The sequence below is a fragment of the Perca flavescens genome, chromosome 1 (genome assembly GCF_004354835.1).
Source record: "Perca flavescens isolate YP-PL-M2 chromosome 1, PFLA_1.0, whole genome shotgun sequence".
NCBI classification, from domain to species: domain Eukaryota; kingdom Metazoa; phylum Chordata; class Actinopteri; order Perciformes; family Percidae; genus Perca; species Perca flavescens.
The window spans coordinates 39,113,948-39,141,421 of record NC_041331.1 but is presented as its reverse complement, the minus strand read 5'-3'; the positions used below and the strand labels follow the sequence as shown (position 1 = coordinate 39,141,421).

Genomic DNA, 27,474 nt, shown 5'->3' with positions numbered 1-27,474 from the left:
CTGCTCATATGCTGTTAATGCAGCATATGAGCAGAAATGGAAATTAGTGCAGTAGCGGAGGAAATGGAGAGTGGGTGGAAAAAAGAAGAGGCTAGAAGAGAAGTGGATGGGAGTCAAAGAAACGTCTTGTCAATTAGGAATGACAGTGGCAGCACATTAAAGGACCCTACGTTTAATTATGCACAGTTTTTACATAAATCGAAATTTGGATTCTGATCATCAGTGTTGTTCCCGATGACTCCAACAAGTTTTCTGTGTGTCTTCGCTGCAGCATATTCCCCTCTCCGGAGCAGAATGCCGGCCTGTCCCACTACCAGGGCTTGTTAAATAGCGGCGGCTCCCTGCCCGACCTCAGCAACCTGCACTTCACCTCACCGCTCTCCACCCCGCTGGACCCTGAGGACAATGGAGGGTACCCCAATCTCAGCGGGGGCAGCAGCACCGGTAACCTGCCGGCCGCCATGATGCACCTAGGCATCGGCAACTCACAGGGTGGGTGGAGCGCGCGTGTGTGTGTGTGTGTGTGTGTGTGTGTGTGTGTGTGTGTGTGTGTGTGTGTGTGTGTGTGTGTGTGTGTGTGTGTGTGTGTGTGTGTGTGTGTGTGTGTGTGTGTGTGTGTGTGTGTGTGTGTGTGTGTGTGTGTGTGTGTGTGTGCGCCCCACCCTTTTTGGCGTATGAAAACAAAGCAGTGTCTACTCGCAACTTCTTACAGGTTGATTAACTTGTTTGTTTGTTTGTTGGAGTAGGAAAAAACACGCATATTTTTCCTGCGCTTTCTGTGCTGTGAGTTCATCAGGGTTCCGTGCAGAGTCAAAGCTCACCTGATGCTCCCCTTGCCCATATGAAGTTCACTCTCTCTTTTGGCTTTCATCTCTTCAGACACCATTTTATCCAAATTTAGCATTTTTTCCCCTCTGTTTCTTGGCCTCCTTTTGTTTTTTGTGGCATACTGGAAATTATGTTTTTGACGAATGTCTGTCCCTGCTTTGGTACTGTCACTAACAAGAATTTGTCTTCTTGCAGGATTTGGGGTGTTGCTTAGCAACACAACTCTAATCATAGTCGAGCTGTCGTTCATTGTGTTATCATCATGTTCAACATGTGCCTCCTCTGACTGTCGAGACTAAAAAAATCTGGGTGGAAGTGAACCATCATCTGTAGAGATTCTAGTATCTGAGTTTAATAATCGGAAGGTCTGTCCAAGCTTTAGACTCAAAGTTGGGAGCCACTGCTGCAGCGGTTCCAGGTTTCTGCCAGCCCAACCATACATTATGGATAGCTCATTGAATGATTTCTCGGTCTCTACCTTCCTCACTATGAACTCTGCTGCCTGATCTGATCACACCCACCGCTGCTCCCTCCTCTCAGTCTTTCCTTCCTGTATTTTGTGAGTGTATGTGTGGTTGGGCTCTCATGTTGAACACAGTTCAGCTTGGCTGAGCATCAAACTGAAAGGGGAACTTTGACCCTGTTTTGGCTTGTTACAATAGGCCCTTTTCTTTTCCCTCAGATTCCCTCTGTCTTCTCATTTTCCTTCCCTCTGCTCTCCATCTTTCTCTGCCTCCCCAGTCACACAATAAAGTGTAGTGTTTCAGGTCAGGGGCTGGAGAGCATGCTGGAAAATCGAGTACATACCACATCTTAACTTCCACATGTTCTCCTTGGTTTCTAAGGCTTCTGGATTCAAAGCTGCCTTTTTTAGATTCATTCTTCATGTACTCATCCTGTTTGAATCCATCTGATCGATGTGCCCATGTCTTGTTATCTTTACTGTCCCTGCAGGGCTCTCCTCCTCTCTGAGCAATCCCTCAATTCAAGGGTCTCTCAACAACTGCCAGCTGCAGTCGTCGCTCAGCAATCCCTCCATCAACTCATCCCTGCGTCTGTCCAGCAACTCCCCCCGGCGACGGCCTGCTCCCATTAGCCCCCTCACCCTGTCTCCTGGCACAGAGCAGCGCAGGGGTCTGGCCAAGCAGCTGTCTCCCACCATGTCACCCTCGCTGTCCCCCATCACACAGGTACACATCCACTCACATTCCTCTTATAACAAGAGGTATTGTTTACTTTGTAGTGCACTGGATTAGCAATATAAACTTAAATTCACCTATAAAAAACTGAGTAGTATGAGAAACATTAGTAGTTGGGTGTATACTGTTTGTGCAGACCATGTAAAATAAATTCAGGGGTGTTTAGTGGGAATTTTTGATTTGATGGAGTTGATTTGTTGGGGCGTCTCCAGTGTCATTGCATTGTGTAAACTAAGAACCACCGCTGTCAAAAATAGAGTTAAAACTAAAGTCTAAAAACAATCAGGAATGTACGATGATGGAAAATAAAGTTTGACATCCAAGTAAAAAAATCTTGCCATTGCAAAAAATACACTGGTGCAATTGTTTTTACCCCTGCATTGATGGGGAGGGTGCAGTTGAGTAATGACACTACATTCAGAATACATAAACTTCAAGTCCCAACTCTAGTCAGTCTTTTGAGGCTATTGCTGGCTTTTCTCTGTCCTGCGTAGGGAGTTGCTTTGGATACCAGCAACATGCCAAGAGAGCCGCCCCCACCCTATCCGCTCTACCAACAATCCCAGCATGCAGTGGACCAGGGCCGACAACGCCAACAGCAGCAACAACAACAACAGCAGCAGCAGCAGCAGCAACAACAACAGCAGCAGCAACACCAACAACACCAACAGCAACAACACCAACCGCAGCAGCAGCAACACCAACCGCAACAACACCAACAACCGCAGCAGCAACAACCGCAGCAACAACACCAACAACAGCAACACCAACAGCAGCAGCAGCAGCAACACCAACAACAGCAACAGCAGCAACAGCAACAACACCAACAGCAACAGCAGCAGCAGCAGCAGCACCAACAGCACCAACAGCACCAACAACACCAACAGCAGCAGCAGCAGCAGCAGCAGCCCGTTTCCCCCCTTCAGAGCATCTCTCTGGACTTCAACACGAGCCAAGTGAGTGGCATGAAGAGAGTCTTTGTCAGAGTGTGTGTGCACGGACAGCACGCTGACGCACACACGCACACAAAATCATATTTTGTGCACCAGTTTTTATGGTGTTTTGTGCATGCACATTCCTTATGGTTATCATTTGCTTTTGTCTCCCTGCAGGGCAGAAATTAGTGTGGGAGATGAGATACAACTTTGTAATTCTAATAACCCACACTAAGCTGAGCAATCACATGTACTGTGTAATTTGTTATTTAATAGGCAGACCCAAAATATAAAAAAAATATTCTGCCCATAGCTATAAATATTAAGACATGGATATAAAGACAAGTCTAGTTCTAAACCTTAATATATTATATTCTGTTAACAGTTATATAAAACAGAAAACCAGCCAACCCTCACATTGGAGAAGCTGGAAACAATAATGCATGATTTAAACAATTAATTGATTGTTATTGTTACATTGTTACATTTATATTATTGCCTAACCAAGAATAAAAGCCTGGTCCTACTTCACCTCAGTGAACCACTTCTAAAAAGTTATTTATTTACACACATGTTATAGTAAATCATAGAAACAAGAGACTTGCAGACAGTTTGCTTTCTTCCAAGATTTGACAACAAAGTGATGTTTTGGCACTTTTTATTTTTTTAATTTATTTATTTTTATTTATTTTTTTTATTCCTTGACAGCACAACAACATGGCAACACTCTTCAACGACCCTTTCATGGAGCAACAGTTCTCCAATCGCCAGACCAAGACCCACCAGTATACGGTACACACACACACACACACACCAGTAAATACCTCTTTAAGCATAAAGTAGTGTCTGTCTTTAGTCAGAAATTTCCTAAGAGACATTTCAACCAGTAATGTTGGGTTGTTTATAGTGTTACAACAAAGAAAAAGACTTGTTGGCCTGTTTTTTCTCCATAGCCCTCAAGGTAGCATTTCCTTATCGACATAGGAGGGCTAACAGGTGCAGGAAATGTGCTGGCAAAAATGAGTAATATTTGTAATGGAACATTTTTTTAATAAATGTGTAATGGGAAAATCACTGCTGTAATTTAGGGTGAACTTTGACTCAAAGCAGAATCTACTTATTTACACAAACAAGTTAAAACCACATAATATCTTTAGCCAAGTTGTTTAAAGTTTTACAGGAGAAATCATCAGTTCATCACCACTGATAGTTTTTCAGCAGGATGTATCTGCATCGTCTTGGCCCACACAATAACTAATAATTAAGTTTTTGTCAGACTACGGAGCTGAACAGAATCTGTCATTGTCAGTTTTAGTGTTAATAAGGTTCTCTGGGCACTGTGGATGTTATGCGAAATCACTTGAAGACATCACATAGAGTCAGGATGCCAATGTGAACTCGACAACTCGGCTCACTGATTCATTGCATTTAGTTTCGTTTGCCATTTTCTCTCCGCCATCTGCCGTCTAGTTGGACCAGTTCACTCTGTTGGAAAACGCGTTGAGCTCCTCAGCAGGGGGTTCTTGCTTCGACCCTTCCTCCTCTTCCTCCTTGCTCTACTACTCCCAGGCTGCCCTCTCGGGGCTGGGTGGCAGCCATGGCAGCCTGCAGGACCCAATGCACATGAGGTCCAACATGCTGTACTCCAACTGCAGCGGAGGACTGCCCAACATCATACTCACCGGTAAGTCTTAAGAGGTGGGTGGCTTGTTTTAATGTCACCCATAAGTGTATTCTGGGAAAGAGGAATTCAGTGTTTTTTTGTTTTTAACAGAAAACAACTGAACATATAGAGTTTAACAGTGTGGGTCCGGAAGCAAAAATCCCATTCATTTTCAGCTTGCTGTTACCATAGAAATGTTTATTGGAAATGTACACAGTCTTGTAACTTTTTTGCCGTTTTTTAAAATGTTTTTTTTTTTTGCACTGACGACGATTTATGGTCAGGATTTTTCTCGTAGCTTGTTGGCTAGGTTCCAGACTTAAAACTCTTTGATATAAGTATTTTCTGAAACATCAATGAAATCACTGAATGGGGGAAAATCACTTCCGGAACCAGAGCTGTTCAAAAAGGGGTCGGTCCCTGTTAGGCTCTATAGGCAATAATTCATTGTTGGAAGAGGTCAAACTCCAGCAACACTTGTAGTACACAGAACAACTTTATTGTTAGACCAACACATTTCAGCTTGTGACCTTCATCAGGGTCATCCTGTGCCACTGGAGTTTTATTAATTCTTATTCTACGTGTATAAGAATTATTTGTGTGCCTGTTTTAAAGCTGTATACATTTATTTTTAGCCACTAGTGGGTAGAATACAAGCTCACAGACACACAGTGCTGACATATTTTTACCTGAAAAGTTTAGTTTGCCGTTAAGTGTTGGGCAGGTCATGGTAAGTACAATCGGCGTATAATTTCTTGTTTATGAAAACAGCTGCAGCTGAAACCGAGTTGATGAGTCCTGAGACTGAACCATTCAATTAGATTGGATTAGATTAGATCGACTTTATTAATCCCAAATTGGGAAGTTTCAGTGCTACAGCAGCAAAATATCAGACACTCATGTATTCAGTATATTCATTCAGCAAAGTAAAGAGTCGTAAAACCAAAACTTCAAGCTAAGACATTTTTTATATTTAGTTGATGACTATAATGAGAGACGAGGGGATACGGCCTGTAAGAGAGTAAGATTGGCTATAGTGAAATGGCCTTCGACCACCATTGGCCTCAAACTGATTTGCAATGTGATTCTACATACATAATGTTCTCACTTAAGACTGATTGCAGTTCCCCGCAGTAAAAGCATTAAGTGTCTCCAGACAGATACAAATTATTCTTTGAAATTTCAGTGTTCCCATGCTGCTGTTTCACTGAATGCAAATATTAGTTAGTGAGGTTTTCCTGAGGTTGAAATCAAAGAGGAACGTTTGCAGAGCGGTTTGTTTTTTCAGGAACATGAACATACCTTCATGAAGACTTTTGTCTGTGCTGCCTTGGGCTCCAGCTTTGTTTTAGCTGCTGATATTTGGGACTAACCATGGCTTAACAGATAGGGATGCTCCAGTTTAACGGCAACTGTCTTAAAGGGAGGAGAGTGTCAGATGTGGGGTTTTATTTGTGTTTTTTTTTTTTTAAGAGTTGTCGTGATTAATGATGAGGGCAGTGAGACTGTTAGCTAGAGCAGGAGGAAATGTTTTCCTGGACGGAGGAAACGCTCACCCACCGTCATCTGTTTCCCTCTCTCAGATGACTCCAGTCTGTCAAAGGACATCAGCAGTGCACTCTCCACGGTGCCTGAATGTTTTGACTCGGAGGGAGGCTTCCCGTTGGAGGACGAGCTGCGCATCGAGCCCCTCAGCCTGGACGGTCTGAGCATGCTCAGTGATCCCGACATGGTGCTGCCGGACCCATCGGTGGAGGATACTTTCCGCAGTGACAGACTCTGAACATAAAGTCACAGGTTCCAAAAAAAGGGAACGCAAACGTGTATAAATCTGACAATGCATGCAAACGATCTCTATAGGGCCACTGTGCATGCATGCATCCACTGCCACTAAGATTCATTAAATGTGAAATTTACCATTTACACACGTGTGTCATGCACACACACTTTTTTTTTAAGGAGGAGATTTGTGAACAAACACTGTTTACGCCTGCTTCATGCAAAGTTACCTTCGCACATGCTCGAGCTCGTATCTCGCAGACATTGTTCGCAAAATGCAGTTTGGGGTTCCAAATCAGCCCTGGGAGCAGAAACGGGTCCAGCTCTGAGAGTCTGCGCCTCTTCCTCCCTCCCCCAAACCCCAAAAGACTCGGGCGAACACGTGAGACGATCCCACTTCTTTCTCTCCTCGCCAGCTCACAGCCCCCCTGAAACCATGGCAACCTCATCGCCATGGTTACACACCATAGCAACCCTATTGCAAAGCTTGAGAGCAGCAGGAATGTCCACACACACACACACACACACACACACACACACACACACACACACACACACATTTACTTTTCTTACAGCCCCAGTAAACGAGGCAAAGGGAGCCCAGAGCTGTGGTGCAGTCACTGTTCACAGCTGGAGCAGTGACGTGTGTCGGTGGTAAAACATCTGGCAGCCCAGTTGTCTTCAGGTGAAGTAAAAAAAACAGCCATGCCGTGGCTACTTCAGGCTCTTGAACAATCATGGTAGAAATTAATACTAGAGAGATTAGAGCTTTTGTTTTAAATTGATTTCTTTACATACGATATCAGATTATTTTTGCCACAAATCTATATATACATATGTGTTTATATATATATATATAAATATTTTCACATATAAGCCTCAATTTCAGTCTGATTAAATTGTATTTTCAAACTCGAAACAAAAAGGGCAAAGTGTTTACAAAGATGAGATTTTATTAAGTAAATTATACTTAAGAGTTTAGATTTTTGAACTCTAATAGATAAAATTCTAAGATGTATTGAATAAATGCTATATTTTTCCTTGCAATTTGGTTGGATATTCCCCATCTCCTCGGTCACAGATGATTTCTTCTGGCAGAACTTGGACAGCGTCAAGATCCATAAAAAAAAAAAGAAGGAACTTCAACATGTTTTTAAATACTTACTATGTATGTAATACTATGTACAGTAATTGCATATGTTTTATTTTACCTTTTGTACTGACTTGTAATGGCGCTTTAACTGTACTTTAAACCTTGTTGTGAATAAGGGCATGTGTACTGTGGATTGATTACGCCCTAAAAATCTGTTTGCATCCGGCTTTCTGTCCTCATGTTACGGCAGTACAGTGAACCCCCCCCCCCTCCCTCTTGTGTCTGAACAGTCAAAGTGACTCATTCAGAGAGCAGACTGTAATCATGTGGACATCGGACATCATGTAACATTGCACTTAACCTCTTTTGCACTAATTGGTTCACAGTGTGTAGACTTGATAGTTTTTACACCTGGTAAGTATGTTTTTTTTTTTTTTATTTACCTGATAACCCAAAGAAGTTGAATGAAGCAGTTACTGAGAACAGTGCAACTTTATGTGACTAAATATTTGTTGCTGCACATGCACACATTTCAAAACACCAGCAACAGGCGTTTACTTTTGATATGATGTGAGGAAATTGAAATGTATTCTTCACTTTGATTATATGGCCATATAGTTACATGTTTTTATAAAGAGCTCATATTTGCAGTTGATTATGTAATAACTCGGCCATTTAGGGCATTGAGTGCCCCCTAGTGTTTCAATAAAGGCAAAGAGATATTTTTTTTTGTTAAATATATTGTTTCCGAAAAGGATTTGGAGCAGATTTTGCTCCCTAAGCTATGCAATTTTTATTTTTTTTTTATTTTTTTTTACCCAATTCAGCAATACCTGGTGCAACGTGTACATTATGCAGTGCAACAGGGCGTGCAGGTTCATTTCATGTGCACAATGTAAATTAGCTAGAAATCACAATATTACATGTGTCCAGTGTCCACAGTGTATGTCGACTCTCAGTCAGTAAGAAGGGCGTCTGCTCCTGTGGGATTTGCATCCGAACTGATCAACAGTCGGACAACGAGAGCATTTCTAGTGAATGATTTTTAAATCATTTTTAACTCGTGCAACTTCTTTGGACTGCAGGCAAAATGGTGCATGGCACTGTTTGTGTTTTCTTTTCGTTTGTTTCTTGTCAGTCCGAAGGTGTCGTACCCGCGCTGTGAGGACTGTGGGTTGTTTCCCAGTGTATGAAAGAGATTCAGTGTGTGATTATTTGTCAAATACAAAATGAAGAGGGGAGTCGGGGTTCTCGTGACGTTGATTTCTAAGAGTTTATATTCAATTTCAGCTATTCTACATTTTTGCCTGCTCTCTTGTTAGCTCCATAAGACGGTGGGTGAGCCATGGAGCCATTTGCAGTTGTTTATAAGGTTTTCTTTTTGTCTATTCCTTCCTCTGTCCCTGCCGGTTTCCTGCTGTCTGAACGCCTGCCTTCTGCTGCCTTACTCTGTTGTTTTTTGACTTTTCATATTCCAGCAGTAACCTGTATCCGTAACCCCTCCCTTTAGCTTTAACACTGTTTAGTACTAACTGCCCATTGTCATTTCCTGTGTCTTAGTCTCACAGTTTCTTTTTTTGGTGTCTTACTTTTTTAGTTGCATATAAAAGAAATGTACAGTTCTGTTATTTAAAAGAATGTTTTGTCCACTAGTGTTACTTTTTTTTGTAATGTCATATGAGTTGGTTTTTCCCCAAGATATAAAATGTTCTTGGCTTGTAACCTATGTTATAGTGCTTATCTTCCTGATTTAATATAAACAATAAAACTCTATACTGTGTATTAAAGGTTCTGTTGTTCTAAAATATCATGGGATGTGGTTGATTTTCTGGCCAGTAGATGGCAGCAGTGTGGTGTAAAAAAAAAAAAGTCTATAAGAATATGTTCAGAGACTTCTCTGTATGCTGACAAAGTATTTCAAAAGGCTGATTTTTCTTTATTTTCGTTTTGGTGAGAAGCTCTGTTAAAAAAAAATTACAGACGGTAATTCTTACCGTCTGTTTGGTTCCGTTGATCAGATGGACAGCAGCTTTATTTTTTAAACAAGCAAACAGACCATCATTTCAGGAAGAGACCGTCAGCCAGAGGTGATTTATTTAAATTTTTTTTCCCATTCTAATTAAGTTCACCACATGAAATAATCCGCTGTAATTTGTCGTCAATGCTCTGCCAACATTCACAGAACCACATCATCAATCTTTCAAAGTTCTTTTACTTTTAAAATGTAAAATAGGAAAAAATCCTATAGAAAATTCCCTTCCAGTTTTGTCTTTGTCTTCAGTGAAACATCACTTACCCTGATGTGTTCTTATATAAAGTAGACTAAGTGTGCATTTAGTTGGTATTCTAGCTGCGTCTTTCCAGGTGAAACTAATGGCAGTGATACTCTGTTTGTTTACCAAGGTCCGAATTGGAGTCAGATGGTAACGATTTGATGATTGTTTCTCCCAGTTTAAAGTCAGAATTCAAAAATGGTGGTTCTCAGTTTGTTAACATAGCATTTACAAATCTGACATTTGGTGCCCAGCGGGTGGGAACTGCACTCTCTGCGTACACAAACACACACACACACACACACGCACAAATAGTATACACATAGGAGTGTGTGAGGACAGTATAGTCTGGCAGATGGACAGTGTAGGCTCCTGGAAATCGGCCAAAACAACAACAACACACACACACACAGAGTGAGGGAGATGAACAGATAATCACAATCATCAGTCAGAGACCTGGAGTTGGTCCACAGAGTGAGTCTGGGCAGGTCAGAATGCCAGCCTCAAATTCCTCTTGTGTGTGTGTGTGAGAGAGAGAGAATCCTCTTCCTAAATTATTAATGTTCTCAGATGCTGTAAAAGGTTTGTTTGCATCAGTGACTCTAGTAACAGAGCTGTAAAACTGGTCTGTATTTCCAGTGATATTCACATCATAAAACTACCAAATGCTGTTTTCCATTTAAAGCTGCATCAATCGTATTATGTGAGCAATGGATCAAAATGAATAGGCTATGTGTAATGTGAAAGAGGTCCCATGTGGTGGACGAGCCCACAATGAATTATCAATGGACTCTGCAGGAGTATGGAGCGTTTCCGCTTCCTTTTAAGTTTATTGTTTTAGCTTCATGGCGTGCAAGTTATTATTGTTTTGGTGCACTCTCTTACTGATCCAATCAAGCACGTTTCCAGCAGCAGCCAGCTGCTTTCGGGTAATAGGCTAAGATAAACTCACTACGCTACCTGCTTGGGTTGGGCAACGTTAAAATTCTCCAACCGGCCACCGTCAGCCTGGTCTATATCCACGACGTTGCACTTCCCAGTCCCTCCAGAAAAACGTGATTATGCGATCGCATAATTCAATGCATAATCAGCCAAAGTCCGCAATCACTTTTTTTTCTCTTTTTCATCAAACCGCAGTTTTTGCAAGTTTCCTTCCTCTTCCTTTGTGTTGGCGTTCTAACCGCCGGTGGATTTGTGAGGACTATGGTTAACTGTTCCTCAGATCTCTGCAGGGTAAATCCAGACAGCTAGCTATCTCTGTCCAATCTGAGTTTTCTGTTGCATGACTAAAACAACTTTTGAACGTACACACGTTTCACCAAAACAAGTTCCTTCCCGAGGCTGTTTGGCAGCGGCTCCGTGCAGAGCTTAGTGTAGCGGGGGTGTACTCTCTCTCTTGCGTTGTGTTACAGATGAAGCCGTCGCTTTTTGTTGGCTATCCCAGCCGTTTATTCTGATAGACAGCAGAATAGTGTTTCACAATCACGTTCGTCGCTATAAATAGCTCCAATTAGCGCGAAACAGGCTACTGCAGCCTGGTTAACAGTATTCCATATGACATTATCAAAATACCAGTATGAAATCACAAAAATAGACAACTGTACCTGATAGATAGCAGAGTCGTGTTTCACAATCTAAATGAAAACAGAAATCATTCAGTTTACAGTTGCCACGGTTGTATCCTAAAAGTTAGGTTATCAAGCTAGGCCCCAACCAGACTAGCGAGCTAGCGCAACGTGGTGAACTTTTTCATTTAAGCTAAAACAAAAGAAAACAAAATAAAAATCTGCAGCGCCTTGGTTAGTTAACTTATTAACTTAAGTTATGCAACAAACATTCTTATTTTAACCACAATCTTTTCCTAAACGTAACCAATCGGTTTCCTTTTTTTTTTATTCACCAAGTTAGCCGAAAATCTGACGAGTTGGAAATTAGAACAGGGCGCTAAATGATAATTTAAAAGTGGCATGCTATTTATATGCATATTTTTTGTGATTTTGATTGTGTTCAGCATTGTCTTGCCAGTTGACACTTCTACTCTTTTTATTATTTCGTCATCTTCTCTTGAATTTCCAGAGATTAATCTTTTTGAATGACAAGTACCACAGGTGTTGCAACATCAACCAGGAGGGAAAGTTTACCTTTAACTAAATCACTAAACCACATCATTTCTTGCTGTTTAAACATTCCTTCCTGTGTGTTTTTGCTTTCTTTTCTTTTCATTTGCTTGCAGTAAACTGTTCCCATTTCTTTGTTCTTTTACTGTTTGCAATGAGGAGCATCCTTGACTTTCACTGCCCTGACTCTGGGTTTTTACCACATGTTTTGCTGATGTTTATGTGACTGAGTAAGTCCTGCTCTCTCTGTGCTGTTTACAGCTAATGCCACCCAGACCCCTTTAGAGAAAAACTGAAAGCCGCGACAAAAAATCTCTCCAGATTGTCAAATTTCAAAAAGTGCTGGCATGGATTGAAAGTCAGGGAGCGGCCCATTTTTTGATGGACTAAATATTTATTCGGTGCAGAATAGCCGACTCAAAACAGAGCTGCTTGACTCTTCTTTTGCTGTTTGAGACTCAAACACACAGTGAAGTCACTCTTGAGTTCTTCTGGTATCAATTGTATGGTATGTGTGTGAGAGAGAACAAAGAACAATCTCTTTAAAATTCCATTGTGAGGCTTAAATGCTGCCAAGCCGCCGCGCACACACCTGGGCAAATATATCGGCAGCCGACTGTTGCAGGTTGCCGATGGAAAATTTTAACATACCGGCCATTCCTACCTGCGGTTATCCCGCCCCTGTCAGACTCCTTCGCTGGGAGGAGAGCGAAGGCCAGCTAGCTAGCTAGCTAGCTATCTTATCCGTCTCTGGAGCCAGCACTGCCGCTGGCCACCAGTTGGTTGTTCGGCTAATTTTTTCTAACCAGGGTGGCACTATAGCATTGTGGAGTTAGTAAACTAGCTAGCTAACTAGCCAGCCAGCCGCCATAAACATTAAATTCGCTATTGTTTCCACTGTTTTTTTGCCAACATAATGCGTGCGCAACTGCAGTGACGGAACCGTGCCGTCCACTTCAAAATGGTCTATTCAGTCTAAGCCACAGAAATGTTAGATTGGTGCTTTTTTGTCAGTGTTTTAAATATATTTCATTCCATGCATGTTGCAGACACTTTTGTAAAAATTTCTTTCACCTACATAAACAAACGAGAGCGGTTTAGGGTTCAAGGACACTTGTCTAGTACACAACCTGATCTCACAGAATTACGTGAAATGATCACGAACATTGGCATTGTTTTCCGTGGTGGCCACATGTAATTTTCACACATTCCGTAATGCGGGTGTTAAGAGTTTGTGATCATTTCACGTAATTCTGTGAGATCAGGTTGGTAGTACAGTAGCTACTCCCCACTGCGTAGAAACCATTTCTGGATGCTATCAGAGTTTAGAGTATGTTAGCGCTCTGTTAGGCTCTTTATTGGGGAAATACTTCAGAAACCCAAGCCAAGATACTCGAGATGGCAACATTTGTCAAACATATCAGTATTGGGATTTTTGATGGGGTTCAGTTTCAGCCGTAGAAATTTTTTCCACAGAACCGATCCCTATGCTTACACTACGCGCACTACGCTGGTCGACGTAATGTCGCCGCCATGGATTGCGGGAAGGTGTTTACGTAGGTGGAGTGTTCAGTGCAGTAGGCTGTGAGGAAGTGAAAATGGAACTTGTGTGCAGAAAAAGTGTTTGGCAGTACTTTCAGTCAAAAGAAGGCGATTCAAGTCCAGCTACATGTTCAATTTACAATGCTGATTTGTCTCGTGGTGGCGAGGACCCTAAACAATACACAACATGTTAAAACATTTGGTATGAAACATCCGAAGGATACAAGTTGTGCATGAAGGAATCTACAGACAGCAGCCACAATGCAGCAACTTCAGGTACGGCAAAGGAAGGATAGTCTCTAAAAACTGATGTTAACCAGACCGAGCCTCTCCCAGGCTGTCAGCCGTTCTCTCTGGAAATGAGTCTCCCTACAGCGGGAGCGGAGCGACCACATGCTGCTGCTCGTTAGCTAACGGTAGATTTCTAATTTCACCCACCCAACATGCCTTCATCATACACTGGTTAACGAAAATTTGCCAAACAAAATTGTCACTCATCTGCAAATAGCGATGTGATTTCCTACGATGAGTTGTTACATTTAACTATTTTAGAGGCTGCGGACATTGTTTACTTCATTAATGTGTTTACTGTGTTAATGGACTGAGGATGGGAGGAGGATTCGGTATTCGGTTTCAGATTCGCCAGAATCTTAACCAGTGGATTCGGTATTCGGCCGAACCCCAAAAATCTGGATTTGGTGCATTCCTAGTTAAAACATACTGAGCAAAATGAGTATAATGTAAGCTAAGCAGCCAAACAGGGTTATGTTATAACAAAATAACAGTGATATTGCACATTTCCCTATCATTACAACACAAGAACTAACTCTACACTGCAGAACAATGCTGTTTCATTTAGCTTTAGCCTTAAGCAAAAGCTAAATTAAACTTTAAAGTCTTTAAGCACTATGTATATGCGCATGTAGTAATCAAATGCATGTTCAGGACCCATTTTACAAGATTCTTATTTTAAAACGAGTCGGATGGAAGCATTAAAAAGGCAGCCTGAGACACAATTATCAGCAAACTGACGGAGCTAACATTAGCTTAATTAGCTAGCTAGCTACAGTTGATGGCTAAAAATGAGAAGCCCGCTTTTGTCTACCTCTTTCTGAAATCAAGAACCCATTGTTTAAAAAAAGACTTAAAATGTTGACGCTAAATCCGCCAGTGTTGTCATTGTGAACTGCACTTTCCTTCTTGCAGAACACGAAAAGTTGAAACTAAGGGGGCTGGGCAGAAGTAAATGATGACTGTTGATCAAGTAAGTTTTGACTTGTTGGTTATGCTACATGAAAACTCCAGGGGATTCGCTAAGGAACGAAAGTCTGCAGCAAATTTCCTAATCCATCCAACAGTTGAACCACAGTCTTTGTCACCCTCCAAACAATCATTTCAGAGGAGTTTTACTGTAACAACTAAAAACCTCCTCAGTTACAGTCGGCTACCATGTAAATGCTTGTGATCGGTATTTTTAGCATGCCGGGACTCAGATGGCAGAGCGGTCACTCTGCTGTTGTGTGTGTGTGTTGCGAATGACTGAAATAGTTTTAATCCCACACATCAGAAGCAGGATCAGAGCTGAACAGGCTCAAATAAACCTCATTCCCAGAACAGGAGGAGGGGCAGCAGCATCTGATCTGCGGTCAGCTCTGTGAACGGAGGCTTGGATGTGGGATGGTGCTGGTTTTGGCTTTTGCTCAAATGCTTACGATCAGCCAACAAGGTTGAACCACATTTCTGCTCAGTAGGAACATCTGTCGGCAATACGCTGGTCAGGGATGACTCTGTTTACTGCGTGTTTGTGATTTTCATTTAGTAAAAGAAGTTATTTTTAAATGCATACACACACACACACACACACAGACACGATTCCCTCCTGCAGCTGTTTGGCGGTGATGTTTGTATTGAGATGTTGATTAGTGTTTCTTTGACTACCGTGCCACTGTGTGTGTGTGTGTGTGTGTGTGTGTGTGTGTGTGTGTGTGTGTGTGATTGTTGCCTGGACAGGAGGCAGCCTGCACTGAAGCATGAGGTTCCCTGGACTTTTTTGCACATCGCAAAGGAGAGACACTGAGATTATTTTAAAGGTTTATTTAGATAGGGACAGATACTAAAAACATAGATAAGCTTTAACAGTAATCTGATATATGTATTATGGTGTTTTTAGTTGAAGCTAATTCACAACACCTGTCCCTAGTAGGGCTTTTGCTTAAAAATACAGATTTACATTATTAAAAATAAGACAAAGATGAAATAAAATGGAATGAAATGAAAAATTAAAGGAAGTATACAGAGAGAGCACAGCGTAAAAACTAAATATGAGAGCAAGATTGTTCCCAAATTAGCCACAATTTGGTATTTTTTTTGAAGGTGGCTAATGTTGGGATACATTTCAAGTGGTCTGGCAGAGAGTTCCATAATTGTGCCTCTTTTACGGAAAAGGCAGTTTGGGCAAATTATGTTCTACGGAAAGGGATACTACAATTACCTTTTAACGCTGCTCGGTTGGTGGATCTGGTACCACTTTGCTGTCTTGTTATTGTTTTGCAAAGGGGTGGGGGAGCAGCGTTATTTAGGCATTTTAAGATCAATTTAACAAAATGCAGGGAGATAAAATTGGCAAAACTTAAAATCTTATGTTTGCTTACAATTTGGCAGTGATGGTACCTTATTCTCTTCTTGTCCAGGACTTTCAAGGCTCGGTTATAAAGACACTCTATGGTCTTAACTGATTCCTGTGGAGCTTGGGACCATGTGGTTAAACCATACGATATGTGTGAGAGAATCATAGAACAAAAAAAAATAAAAGACGAGAGGTAGTTGGGCAGTTTCTTATCATCATAAAACAGCCCAAGTTGGCCTGGGTTTTACAGATTTTCTTGATATGACTTTTGAAATTCAACTGATAGTCTATAATTATTCCCAGATACTTCACTTCAGGTACTTGTTCAATAAGCTCTCCATTAATTTGTACATTCAAGAGTTGTGTAAGAGGTAGTTTTTTAATGGAAAAGCAGGGGGAGTTGGTTTTTTGTGTTTAAAGTTAAACAGGATGAGGCCAGCCAAGATAATATTTTGTCTAAGTTGGCATTTAGTTTGTCAGCCACAGAAGTACTGGTATTACCAGATGCATACACCACTGTGTCATCTGCATACATCTGTAGACCTATATCTGGACATACATTTGAAAAATCATTAATGTAGAGGCTGAAGAGTATGGGTCCCAAGACAGTGCCCTGAGGGATCCCTGTTTCAATTTTGACAAAGGTGGATCTCACATTATAAATTATAACACACAGCTCACAGCTTCTTAAATATGATTCAAACCAGGACAATGACTGTTTGGATAAATTGAACTTAGCTAATTTTGAAATTAAGGTGTCGTGATTTACTGTACCAAATGCCTTTTTTAGATCTAGAAATACTGCACCAACTACATTTCCCTTGTCAAGTGATTGTTTGATATTTTCGGTTAATAAACAAGTAGCGTATTCTCTTGAATGATTGTGCCTAAATCCAAATTGCAGAGGACTCAGGTAATGGTTTGTGTCATCAGTTATTCTGAGACAATCTTCTCCAGGACTTTAGACAAAACTGGAGGAAGACGATAACGTCAGCCTGGACAGAGGCAGCAGATGTTTCCCATCCAGACGCCTTGTTTAGATCTAGTCTGACAGCTTACAGGTCGGTGTGAATTTATAGGGAAAAGCCATCCTGTTTAATACCTCAGAGTGGAGATACTGTATCCTCACATCACTCATCATTCAGATGTGTATATGCTTACGGCTCGGTAACAATTTGAGCAAAATCTGAATAGAGACAATTACGGCTGATGGAATTATTTCTTTCTGAAACTGAATGTGCAACTTATAAACTCAATGTGTAACCTTATTCTAACGTGACTTACAAGACAATAGTTTGCTTTGAAATTGTCATGTTGCTGTTTTCTTACTTAAAGCTATTGTGCGTAGTTTCCCCCATGAGGAATTCTAAGTAATAACATCAAAACTGTTGGCGCGTCCACATGATACAAGCCTTCCGTGATCGCACAAATATTTTCATATATCAGTCCAGGCCCAGTACCATGCTCTCAGTGATACATCCATTATACACATCTTTCTAAACATGGAGAATTGAAGCCATCATTCATTTGTGTTCTCCCTTACTTCACATTTCTTGTAGTCGATCCATATTACCACAACTTCCCCAGTCCATACGCAGAATTTTCTTGACTTTTGTTGTTTCGGGTGGATGGTTTCACCTCTGATGTAAATCCTGTAAATTACACCTATGGCAGAATATGTTCATCACATCCTGTAACTCTGCACGCTCTGGTGTTGACACCTCGTTGCAGAAAGTGTACTGATTTACTCGTCCAGCCAGTTTAGAGCAGCATGTGGCTGTTTGCTTTCTGTACATAAACTCTTGCTGCAGATGTTCAGCCTGTTATACAGTATTCAAACAGCGCAGTAAATGTAGTGGATGGTATTTACTAGAGGCTTTAAGTGGCTTCTTGCGTTTGTTATTTTCTCCGATGGGAAAGCGGTTGGTGAAATGACCATGGTGGTTGCATGTAATGAATAGCTCTTAATGATGAGTTTGGACAACACATACTTCATGACTCAACTGCTTGACTGTACACTCTGGGAAGCAGCGTTGTTTTTGTAGGCTTTCTAACCTGAGTGTTACACACTGTGTAATTCTCTCATACCTTCCTGCCCGCTGTAAATCAAAGCTGTTGTTCTCTTTGTTCATACCTACTGTACATCAAACCTTCCTAGCCTCTGCAAGAGTGACTTTTCTTTATGTGATTCTGCTCCAGCCATTAAGCCAGCGCCACATCCAAAACATGTCATAACATCACATCAATGTATATGGCAATGTGTTGCCCAGGTGACGGATGGACGGCCTGAGATGAAAGCAGAAAGTGCCCGCAAGACTTTCAGGCTCTCAAAACATAAGAGCATTTCTTGTCAGCCAGTGGGCACATATACTGTACTGTACCTCCACTTCAAATACCACCCATGATGCATGCTGGGATGGTGCCATGTTGATCTTGATTTTTGACCCCACAGAGAGAGAGAGAGAGAGCGAGAGCAAGAGAGACAGGGCACGTTCAATCTCACGGATTGGAAACGGTGTGAAACTACTTTGAGATCATAGACCGTAAATATTAAGTCTATGTTTGAGATATGTTTTCTCTTGTTTGGTGGGTGTGTCTTTAGTTTATTGGCCGTGTCACAGCTGATACTCATCAGCAGAGACGTGTCTGTAAACTCGTGGTAATAAAAAGGCAGAGCGCTCTCTCCCCGTGGGGTCGAAAATCAAGTTGTTCCACTTAGCGCTCCCCCTAGAGGCCTGGAGAACTTTGTTGTTTCTTTATTGCATTTGTTTTCGGGGTTTGTGTGCTTTTTCTTTTTGCATTGTTTCTTTTTGGGGGGTTTGTGTGCTTTTATTTTTGCTATGTTTCTATATTTGGTTGTGTTGTGTGCATTTGCAGCGCGTTTGCTAAATGCTGCGCATGTGTTGTCAAATTAATGAAGATGTTTTCTCTATTTGTATGTGTTTTCTTAAGTTGTAGGGCGTTTGGCCCTGTCAGCCACCGTACATGTCTGTAATAAAAACCTGTGAATCAAAAACAAAATACTTATATATTTTACTTATATAAAAAATGAAATATTTATACAGTTAAAGTGATGGTTCGGAGTAATTTCACCCTAGGCTGCTTTGCACCTTGACCTCGAGCCAAACAACCCCCCATATGCTTTTTTATAACATTGGTCGAGTTAGCATTATCAGCTCATTAGCGTAGTGCAGGCGCTAATGGATCCACGTTTGTATCTCGTAAATTAACCCACTAATAATGCCCGGAATGATACCAAACTTCTACAGTAGTACAAATAGTTTCTGTACTTATAAAACGAGGCATTAGAAAATTTGAAAATTTGTAACTACACCAGAAGTATATTTAAATAACACTTGCCTGATGGATACTCACGCACAGCCACAGAGCACAACCTCTATTGCCGGAAGAGACTACTGGTAAAGAAGAATCAAGAAGCGAGTGAACAGCAGAAGCAGATACTACAGCGTGAGACGATGGGACAAGATGCCGCACAGTTGTATATATCCCGGCTGTGGTTTAAAAGAAATAAGACGTTGTGCTCTGTGTGTGATCTCCATCAGGCAAGTGTTATTTAAATATACTTCTGGTGTAGTTACAAACTTTCTAATGCCTCGTTTTATAAGTACAGAAACTATGGTGGGTAGGGAGAAATTACTCCGAACCATCACTTTAACATGCGCCAAAGAGACATAAATTGATCATAGACATATGCTGCAATCATGTGGTGTCAGAATAAATGACTCCCTGACTGGGAAAAATTGCCCCCCCGCAAGTCGGAATCACACCTCAGACAGTCAGCGAATATTTTGGTACATGACTTGCCAAGTTGTTGTCATATTACGCAAAAAAACCCCAGGGTGGACGATAGTAAATGTTGGGTTGATGTAGGGCTGGGTATTGTTTGGTTTTCTTCCGATAACGGTGCTAAAGCGATACTTTAAAAAACGGTGCCAGTGCCTGAACTGATATTATTATTTAATCATTAAATTAATAAATATTTTTGTTGTATCTCTTTTCGGTGTTGTAATTTGTAGACGTCCCTAAGCACTCGTCTTACTGCAGGTAGCAGCAGCAGCAGCAGCTAGCAGAAAAGAGCAGGCAAGTGTTCATAAACTTCTGGTGTACTTACAAACTTTCCAATCCATGGTTTTATGAGTGCATAACCTATTTGTACTAGTGTAGAAGTTTGGTATCATTTCGGGCATTATTAGTGGGGTATCTTACGAGATGCAAACGTGGGTCCATTAGCCCCTGCGCTAAGCTATTCGGCTGATACCGCTACTCTACGCTAACTCTCCCAATGTTAGACCCAGGTGAAAAAAAGCTTCTGGGGGTGTGTTTGGCTCGAGGTCAATGTGCAAAGGACCCTAGTGTGAAATTACTCAGAACCATCACTTTAACCCTGATAACAAGTCAGGTAAAGCAATATTATAGTGGTTTTAGGGAATGTTCTGGTGCAGTACCACATCTGGGACACTCTGAGATGGTACATCTCAAGGGGGGGTTCTCCTAAAACTCATGAACACGCGTGAGACTGGGTTGGAACACACCGAAGTTGGGGAAAAAACAACTTCCCAACTTGGAAAATGGGACCATGCGAGGAGCACGTGAATGCACCGATAGATTAAAGCTTTAGGAGTGGCTGGACTCCATCTTTACTGAACATAGTATAAACTGACCTGCTTTCACCATGTGGTGTGTGTGTACAGCTACTACATACAGATTACACCATAACAGTAAATCTGTACGTATATGTACGACTTTATGTCAAACAGATGAAAGACTATTTAAACAATGTCAACAGTCACTTTATACTGTACTAAACTAACTCTGGCCAGTACCTCAGAACATAAGAACATGCACACTACGCTGTTGATTTGTTACTGGTTATACTGACGTTCTTTGCCATTCTTCAGAATTCTTCTCTTGGCTTCCCATGTGATGCAGAAAGACAAGTCAAACAACTTGAGTTAAATGAGAAATGTCGTGGGAGGTTTAGTTGAAAAAAGAATCACCTCTCTGTGTTATTGTTTTAACCCTTGTGTTGTCCCTTTTCCAAAGTTTTTTATATCAGAAATATGGGTCTCTTTCAACCAAATGACCCCAAAAATAACACGAATGCATCGATGTATGTTGCAGGTAAAGTTAATGATTACTTTCGTTGCATTTTCTGTGTTTTATTCAATTTTGTAGCACTTGAAAAAACATGTTTAAACGGTTTCAAAACAGATACCCGTCTGTGATCCACTCAACATCCTCTGTTCTTAACTTTTAGTCAAAATACTTCATAATTTCTGGTATAATGTTATATAAATTAGGTGTAGGTGAATGAAAAAAGAAAATCTATTAAAAAAGCGTGGACAGAATGCAAGTAAAACGTCAGAAAATGCGCCAAAAAAAGTTCACTTTCAATTTTGACCCTGATGGACAACAACTTCATGGTACACTGGAAGACAACACAAGGGTTAAAAGACAGGGAATGGACTGTGTCTTTATGTTTCCAACAGAATGGCGAGTCTTTTCTTCATAAACTCGTTGCCCACTACATGTCACACTCTACTCTTAACGAGCTCGTTAGTGTAGACCAGTGAACAGTAGCCTGAAGCAGACCATATCATCATTACATTAAGAGCTCGGACTGACGGCCAGCAGTTTTTTAAATCCATTTAAAAACCAAACAACGCACTGTCCTGGTAAGAAAAGGTTTGATTTGTTGTTCTTTGTCTGCACTGATACATTTGAACCAATAACAAGCTCTCTAGGTCCCACTAATGTAATATCTTACGTAAAGGTCCCATGACATGGTGCTCTTTGGATGTTTTTTATAGACATTAGTGGTCCCCATTAGCAGGATACCCAGGGCTCGGTTTACACCTATCCCCATTTCTAGCCACTGGGGGACCATAGGCAGGCTGGGGGAACTCATATTAATGTTAAAAAACCTCATGAAGTGACATTTTCCTGCCATGGGACCTTTAATGTGAGGGTGGACCTCAACAGCAGCCAACTGCATCATTTTATTGTATTTTTTTCTCCATGTAGGAGTTAATGTAAATGAACGTATGCAGATCACAAACACAAAGGGCTGGAGTTTTTTTTTAATTTAACCTTTATTTATCCAGGTAAGTCGATTGAGAACAACGACGACCCGTCATATTCACACAGTTCCTCATTCATACCTGGAAGCTGCCCAGTACAACCACAGTCTGATCTGCTGGCCACTGAGCAGCTCCACTGGAGCCGTTGGGGGTTGAGGGCCTTGCTCAAGGGCACTTCAGTGGTGGTAATGAGGGAGGGACATTACATTACATGTCATTTAGCTGACGTTTTTATCCAAAGCGACTTACAATTGCTATATATCAGAGGTCGCACACAAAGTGTCTTGCTCAGGGACACATTGGTTGATGTATTGCAGTGGGAATTGAACCCCGATCTCTCACACCAAAGGCATGTGTTATATCCACTGCGCCATCACCATTGATTGATCCTACGATGTGATACTAGGAATTGAACGCTTAGCCGCCCGACTGACAAATCACACTACAGGCAGCAGGCGGTGCCAGAAGAGCCAGATTTTACTTACCTACTGCACCTTTAAGATCGCAAAGTACTGGTTCAAAGCATGATAACCCAGCAAATGACAAACATTTTTAAGGCCTCATAGAATATCTATGAGTTAGTTTTTGCACATATTTTGACTTTTTGAAGGGATACACACATTTACAGAGGCATTTAATCCAATGTGAAATTCCCAGCCCTCCGTGTCTACTGATTTCTTCTTAATGATTTGCCCAAAATTTGTCAATCAAACTTTAGTATGAGTGCTGCCAGAGACAGGTAAACCAATCAGGCTTATCTTTTCACGCACTGATAACTTATGGGACTTTTACTGTGTCAAAAGTGTCTGGAATACAGTGAGTCTACTGTATGTTAAAGCATCTGATCAATTTTCTGTGCAGACTCCAGAGTGATAGAACATAACTACACTATTTTAACAACTAAAACACAGCCACAAATCTTTGATCTGTGTCTCTTTCATAAGTGGACTAAATGGAAGAAACCATTTAACGATGTTGAACTACTTAGAAGCACAAATAGGCAAGGCACTCAGCTTCTGAGACGCTCCTTCGATAGACGGAACAAAACGACAGAACAAAACCAAGACGCAGCCGGAACGTGCCGCATTTGCGCCTGATGGAATCCAGGCTTCAGTATTAAGCGCCATAGCTCTCATGACAATTCAAAAACTACTTTCATTGGAAAAGAGTTGGCAACACTGCTCTGAACAAATGACAATGGTAGACATTTTAGAATTTTTTTTGGGGGAGGGGCATTTGTAGGCCTTTATTTGATAGGACAGCTGAAGAAATGAAAGGGGGGAATGACATGCAGCAAGGGGCTGAAGGTCAGAGTTGAACCTGGGCCTGCTGCATTGAGGAGTAAACCTCTATATATGGGCGCCCTCTCTACCAACTGAGCTATCTGGGGACCCAGAAAATGGTAGACATGATTTCAACATTACCACTTTGAGTGTTGCCATATTTAGTTATGTTTATGTTGTGCAAAATTGGAAGTTCTTCAAAAATTTAAATAAATTCTAATGTTGTTCTGAGCTGCTCTGCTAATGGATACACAATTTAATTCTCCAGTTACACCACAATATTTCAATATTTAAAGTCCATCCATCCATCCATCTTCGTCCGCTTATCCGGTATCGGGTCGCGGGGGGAGCAGCTCCAGCAGGGGACCCCAAACTTCCCTTTCCCGAGCCACATTAACCAGCTCCGACTGGGGGATCCCGAGGCGTTCCCAGGCCAGGTTGGAGATATAATCCCTCCACCTAGTCCTGGGTCTTCCCCGAGGCCTCCTCCCAGCTGGACGTGCCAGGAACACCTCCCTAGGGAGGCGCCCAGGGGGCATCCTTACCAGATGCCCGAACCACCTCAACTGGCTCCTTTCGATGCAAAGGAGCAGCAGCTCTACTCCGAGCTCCTCACGGATGACTGAGCTTCTCACCCTATCTCTAAGGGAGACGCCAGCCACCCTCCTGAGGAAACCCATTTCGGCCGCTTGTACCCTGGATCTCGTTCTTTCGGTCATGACCCAGCCTTCATGACCATAGGTGAGGGTAGGAACGAAAACTGACCGGTAGATCAAGAGCTTTGCCTTCTGGCTCAGCTCTCTTTTCGTCACAACGGTGCGATAAATTGAATGTAATACCGCACCCGCTGCGCCGATTCTCCGACCAATCTCCAGCTCCATTGTCCCTCACATTGTCCCCTCACTCGCGAACAAAACCCCAAGGTACTTGAACTCCTTCACTTGGGGTAAGGACTCATTCCCTACTTGGAGTAGGCACTCCATCGGTTTCCTGCTGAGAACCATGGCCTCAGATTTAGAGGTGCTGATCCTCATCCCATCTGCTTCACACTCGGCTGCGAACCGATCCAGTGAGTGCTGAAGATCGCAGGCCGATGATGCCATCAGGACCACATCATCTGCAAAGAGCAGCGATGAGATCCCCAGCCCACCGAACTGCAACCCCTCTCCACCCCGACTACGCCTTGATATCCTGTCCATAAATGTTACAAACAGTATTGGTGACAAAGCGCAGCCCTAGCGGAGGCCAACCCTCACCTGAAACGAGTCTGACTTACTGCCGAGGACCCGGACACAGCTCTTGATTTAGTTGTACAGAGATTGGATGGCCCTGAGAAGAGACCCCCTCACCCCATACTCCCGTAGCACCTCCCACAGTATCTCCCGGGGACCCGGTCATACGCCTTTTCCAGATCCACAAAACACATGTAGACCGGTTGGGCATACTCCCAGGCTCCCTCCAGGATCCTTGCGAGACTAAAGATCTGGTCCGTTGTTCCACGACCAGGACGGAATCCGCATTCTTCCTCCTCAACCCGAGGTTCGACTATCGGCCGAACCCTCCTTTCCAGCACCTTGGAGTAGACTTTACCAGGGAGGCTGAGAAGTGTGATACCCCAGTAATTGGCACACACCCTCTGGTCCCCCTTTTTAAAAAGGGGAACCACCACCCTGGTCTGCCACTCCTTTGGCACTGTCCCAGACTTCCACGCAATGTTGAAGAGGTCAACCAGGACAGCCCCTCCACATAGAGGGCGTATTAGTCGGATTCAGGAGTTCCTCAAAGTGCTCCTTCCACCGCCCTATTACCTCCTCAGTTGAGGTCAACAGTGTCCCATCCTTACTGTACACAGCTTGGATGGTTCCCCGCTTCCCCCTCCTGAGGTGGCGAACAGTTTTCCAGAAGCACCTTGGTGCCGACCAAAAGTCCTTCTCCATGTCTTCTCCAAACTTCTCCCACACCCGCTGCTTTGCCTCTTTCACGGCAGAGGCTGCGGCCCTTCGGGCCCTTTGGTACCCTGCAACCGCCTCCGGAGTCCTCTGGGATAACATATCCCGGAAAGACTCCTTCTTCAGTCGGACGGCTTCCCTGACCACCGGTGTCCACCACGGTGTTCGTGGGTTACCGCCCCTTGAGGCACCTAAGACCCTAAGACCACAGCTCCTCGCCGCAGCTTCAGCAAGGGAAACTTTGAACATTGTTCACTTGGGTTCAATGCCCCCAGCCTCCACAGGGATGCACGAAAAGCTCCGCCGGAGGTGTGAGTTGAAAGTCTGTCGGACAGGGGCCTCCTCCAGACGTTCCCAATTTACCCGCACTACCTGTTTGGGCTTACCAGGTCTGTCCAGAGTCTTCCCCCACCCCCTGACCCAACTCACCACCAGATGGTGATCAGTTGACAGCTCCGCCCCTCTCTTCACCCGAGTGTCCAAAACACACGGCCTCAGATCAGATGAAACGATTATAAAATCGATCATTGACCTTTGGCCTAGGGTGCTCTGGTACCAAGTACACTTATGAGCATCCCTATGTTCGAACATGGTGTTTGTTATAGACAATCCATGACTAGCACAGAAGTCCAACAACAAACAACCACTCTGGTTTAGATCAGGGAGGCCGTTCCTCCCAATCACGCCTCTCCAGGTGTCTCCATCATTGCCCACGTGTGCGTTGAAGTCCCCCAGCAGAACAATGGAGTCCCCCACTGGAGCCCCATGCAGGACTCAAGTCAAGGTCTCCAAGAAGGCTGAATACTCCGAACTCCTGTTTGGTGCATATGCACAAACAACAGTCAGAGTTTTCCCCCCCACAACCCGCAGGCGTAGGGAGGCGACCCTCTCGTCCACCGGGGTAAACTCCAACGTAGCGGCGCTCAGCCGGGGGCTTGTGAGTATCCCCACACCCGCCCGGCGCCTCACACCCTGGGCAACTCCGGAGAAGAACCCCTATCCAGGAGTATGGTTCCAGAACCGAGACTATGCGTAGAGGTAAGCCCCACCAGATCTAACCGGTAGCGCTCCACCTCCCGCACCAGTTCCGGCTCCTTCCCCCACAGAGAGGTGACGTTCCACGTCCCCAGAGCCAGCGTCTGCTGCCCGGGTCTGGTCCGTCGAGGCCCCTGACCTTCACTGCCACCCGTGTGACAACGCACCCGACCCCAGCGGTTCCTCCCACAGGTGGTGGGCCTTATATTATGTTTTTTTTCAGGTTCATACTTGTATTTAGAGGCTGTACCAGAATAGGTTTATGTGGTTTAATTTTCAGAAAACACCATATTTTTGTTGCACTGCACATTGCTGCAGCTCCTCTTTTCACCCTGTGTGTAGAGCTCTCTGTTTGAGCTACAGAGTGAGACATCTCACTTCTGTTCCATCTTTGTTGGGAGTCACACATGCGCAGTAAGCACTGCTAGCCAGTCAGTTGCCTAGTATGAGGCCGTGCCATGCTAGCAGCTAGGTGAGCATTATAACGTGTGTTACAAAGTGACCACGTTTGTCTCTGAAGTAAAGGCTGGACTACAATAGAGCTGTTTGGAGCAGTTTGTGAACAGTGTTTTCTGTTGGAGATGGTAAGTCCCTTTGGGGGGGACTTTGGGCTTTTTCACTTTGTAAACCTAGAACGTGCACAACAAAAGATATATAACACAATAAAGGAAAGGGAAAAAGCCAAGAAGCATAATATGAGCACTTTAAGTAAAAGTTTAAACCACACAGCAACAACCCACTTCAATAACTTCCTGGCTGCAGCTGTGTTCAGGCTGCATGTAATGTACATGATGTTTCACACCACCACGTCAAGCCTTTCATCAGTGCTGCTGAGTGAAACCCAGTCCACCCACACACACACACACACACACACACACACACACACACACACACACATACTCACGCACGCACCTGACCTCCTCACTAATTTCTATGAGGAGTGGTAAAGTGCCTCTTCGGCTCCTTCGGCCTCTTATGACAGAGCAGCACGCTGTAGGCTTCCAAAAACACACACACACACACACACACACACACACACGCACGCACCTCC

At 43.0% G+C, this 27,474-nt stretch overlaps 1 protein-coding gene across 1 annotated transcript in view; it reads left to right on the top strand.

The window, feature by feature from the left end:
• Positions 1–9,270, top strand: part of crtc3 (CREB regulated transcription coactivator 3) — a 46,958-nt gene extending 37,688 nt beyond the window's left edge. The window contains exons 10-16 of the mRNA XM_028577718.1: positions 272–492; positions 1,783–2,018; positions 2,522–2,677; positions 2,888–2,983; positions 3,671–3,754; positions 4,433–4,646; positions 6,209–9,270. Of these exons, the coding sequence (XP_028433519.1) occupies positions 272–492; positions 1,783–2,018; positions 2,522–2,677; positions 2,888–2,983; positions 3,671–3,754; positions 4,433–4,646; positions 6,209–6,408 (1,207 nt within the window). The 3' untranslated portion in view covers positions 6,409–9,270. The remainder of the gene's footprint in view (positions 1–271; positions 493–1,782; positions 2,019–2,521; positions 2,678–2,887; positions 2,984–3,670; positions 3,755–4,432; positions 4,647–6,208) is intronic.
• The last annotated feature ends 18,204 nt before the right edge of the window (positions 9,271–27,474 follow it).